At 37.2% G+C, this 3,156-nt stretch overlaps 1 protein-coding gene across 1 annotated transcript in view; it reads right to left on the bottom strand.

The window, feature by feature from the left end:
• Nucleotides 1-1,598: 1,598 nt before the first annotated feature.
• Nucleotides 1,599-3,156, bottom strand: part of LOC104948244 (deoxyribonuclease gamma-like) — a 2,685-nt gene continuing 1,127 nt past the window's right edge. The window contains exon 3 of the mRNA XM_010774418.1: nt 1,599-2,469. Coding sequence (XP_010772720.1) covers nt 2,338-2,469 — 132 coding nt within the window. The 3' untranslated portion in view covers nt 1,599-2,337. The remainder of the gene's footprint in view (nt 2,470-3,156) is intronic.

The raw sequence follows: 3,156 nt of genomic DNA, 5'->3' as shown, positions 1-3,156 counted from the left end.
TTTTGTAAGTCAAGAAAAAAAAAGAAGGTTTTTGGTAAAACTGTGAAGTAACACTTAATTTTGTGTGAAACCGCTCAATGAACTACATCTCTGGTCTCACACAACACACGTCACCAACACCAAGATGGCCGTCACCTTTGCACTTTTCACGTCTTTCTTTCAGAATGAGGCGAAAAGTATTAAACGTCTGGGCATGTTGAGAGCTGCAAATACACAAAAGGGGAGTTAGTCGAGACCTCTCCAACTGCTACTTGGAGAGGTCTCACCTCCTTGGCCGTCGTGCCCTTGACCAAGGCACCGGACACAGGAGATATGAAAGTGAGTATTGTATGAAACTTGAAAAGTGAACTAAGACATGTACAAGTGGAGCAGAAGTTCAAAATGAAGCTGGACCTGCTGTCAAGTTAGAAAGAAGTCAAAGCAAATACCTATTTCAAAGATTTTACATTTTCTCTGTTACTTTCCCTGAAAATGTTTGAAATTCCTTGAAATCAAATATGTTCTCACTTTTCTAAAGCACAAACTTAACAGGGGAATATTTAACTTTAAAACAAACTATCAGTAAGTCCATTAAATAAAATGTGATTTTGTGGTAAAAGTGCCTGGACGATAATTCTCTTCCATCAGCTCCACCTTTATCATCTGCAACAAAGTGATGAGCACATTAAGGTATCAATCCATTAATATAATATTTATATTTTATCCGAAATGGGCCATCCTGCATATTATGTACTTACTTTATTTATATTAGATCGAATATTTTAGGACATTACTAAAGTAAGTGTTCATATTGTAGAAACATTTGTGAAATTCATTGGCTGCTTGAAACACCAGAAAAAAAACATTCATAACTTTTTCTTGGTTTTTTTAGTGAGTTTGCTGAAGGTTGTTTGGTACACAGTAGGATTTTTGATTTTGTTTATATATTGTCAGCTCTGTGTTGTCACCTAGTGGTGAGAGTGTGTTTTTATTTTCCTTTAAAAGGGGCCCTATCATTTCCAGGTTCATATTAGTATGTAGTGCCTCTACTTTAACCCTTATGTTGTGTTCGGGTCTCCCGTTTCAAGTTAAAATGATATAATAATAACTACGCTCTAGTTTTTTTTTTTATCGGAACAAGACTTCATAATATCCTCCACAACAGATATATAAACACTGCAAAACTGATTTTGACAATTTTTGCAAAGTCTGAAGGTCTCAAAAAAAAAAAGTGTATAATTTGGTGTTCGGGTCTGGGGAGACAGCAGAATTGTTTTGGGTAACTCGAGGTCAAATTTGGCTCAATCAGGATTCATCTTTGACTTTAGACACCCCAGCCCCCCCCCCCTTCATCCACTAACAATTTTTCACAACATGCACCTGGTCTGTTCTGATTGATCAACCGCTTAGAGATGTCCCGCCCCGCCTATCACGTACAATGTGGGGGGGGGAGAAACTCTCTATGGAGGGAAAACAAGGATTTTAGCCTTTGCAGACCATTTACATACACTAAAACCTTTATAACACACTACAGGAAAGGTAAAACCCTAAAAAGCAGAATAAGGCCCCTTTAAGAATTAGGACGAGTTGTAAATATTGTAACGATAAAAGCCAACAGGTTTCAAGTAATGACGACATTTTATTTCAAAATAAAAAAAGAACTTCACTGAATATTAAAAACACATACAATAAAAGTCTTACAATTTCCTCACATAGTCTTAATATTTACAGAGAAAAGTATTAGGAAATATTACCTCTGATATAATAAGTTGACTTATAAGCCATTTGGAAAATCCAAACAGTTGCATAATGTGTTATTACAATTCAATATACAGTATTTACAATCATTAAGCTAGTTTAAAAACCGCAACTGCTGTATCATCCATCCTGAATATATTATGTTATTTTATCTTATATTGCATTACTATTATTACATTTATAATAAAGGAAGCAGACAAATACAGGATGGGACATTTGTTATCTTGAGAAAATAGCCATGACATTGGAAAAACTCTATACGATATCAAAAGGTCTGATATCTTCAGAGACAAGGTAAATACATTGGGTTTTCAAAATAAAAATGAGCACCCCAATAATCATAATTTATCTTGATATAAAAATGCATTAATGTGTCGCTCAATTTTCTTTTTCTCGAGGCTTGTCTGTTACCTTTACTAGTCATATGACACACTAAACCAGAGGAACGACTACTACATCTACAAAGAAATCTGTGTTACTTCCAACCACTGTTAAAAGAAACCAGATCCCTCTTTATAATTAGAGCATTGATTTGCAGGTGACTTTGGATAAAAAAAAGAAGCTTTTAGATCAGTTACACCTCAAGACTGAAGCAGACGATCACAGAGCAGACAGGAAGTACTGCACGATAGCTGAGACGCTGATGAGGATCAGGAGGGGCATGGCCTGGAGGAGAGAGGCGGAGCTCTTTAGTCTCACCTCCACAGGTAAGTGGTCGCTCACATCCATCGCCTGGCAGACAGAAGCAACAGAACACAGAGTTACAAAAAAAACACTATGGCTCTATTCCAAACCACCCCACACTACACACTACACACTACACACTACACACTACACACTACACACTACACACTACACACTACCCCTCCGTTCGCGCGGAGGGTCCACCACATTAAGTGCTGTTCCAAGCCAACGAGTGTGGAGGGGGAGTGGGTTATCAAGCCCTCCACTCGCGAGTCTGCATGGCACCTGACTTCACCTGCTGCACTACCTGACCGGACTGAACGCTGTTTGTGTCCGTCAGGAAACACGCTGTTTACAAACAGTTCCGTGGAAACATTCATTAATAAACTACACAACAAGAGCTATTTAATATCTTCATACAGATGTTAACAACTTGATGGTTACCTCGTATTTGTTTAAACTTAGGATCATTTACTCATGTCTAGTCTAGAAAATGGCAAAAGTTGTGTATATTCACATGGACTTTTGCTAAAACTAAGCAGCTTATAAACATCAGATTTTAAAACAAAAATATGCTTACGAAAAACAAACAAATATTTTTTAGAGTTTTGTTTTTCTTATTTTCAATCCAAGAGATGCTGATTTTAAACCATTGTTACAACAATTATGGCATTTTCTGTTTGTGCCTGAGAGAGGGGAGTTCATCCCAAAGCTTGCCGCTGTATTTACTCCCTC

The sequence above is a fragment of the Notothenia coriiceps genome, unplaced genomic scaffold, assembly GCF_000735185.1.
Source record: "Notothenia coriiceps isolate Sejong01 unplaced genomic scaffold, NC01 NC01_scaffold00013996, whole genome shotgun sequence".
Classification (NCBI taxonomy): domain Eukaryota; kingdom Metazoa; phylum Chordata; class Actinopteri; order Perciformes; family Nototheniidae; genus Notothenia; species Notothenia coriiceps.
The sequence above is the reverse complement of the archived record's forward strand: the minus strand, read 5'-3'. Positions and strand labels throughout refer to the sequence as shown.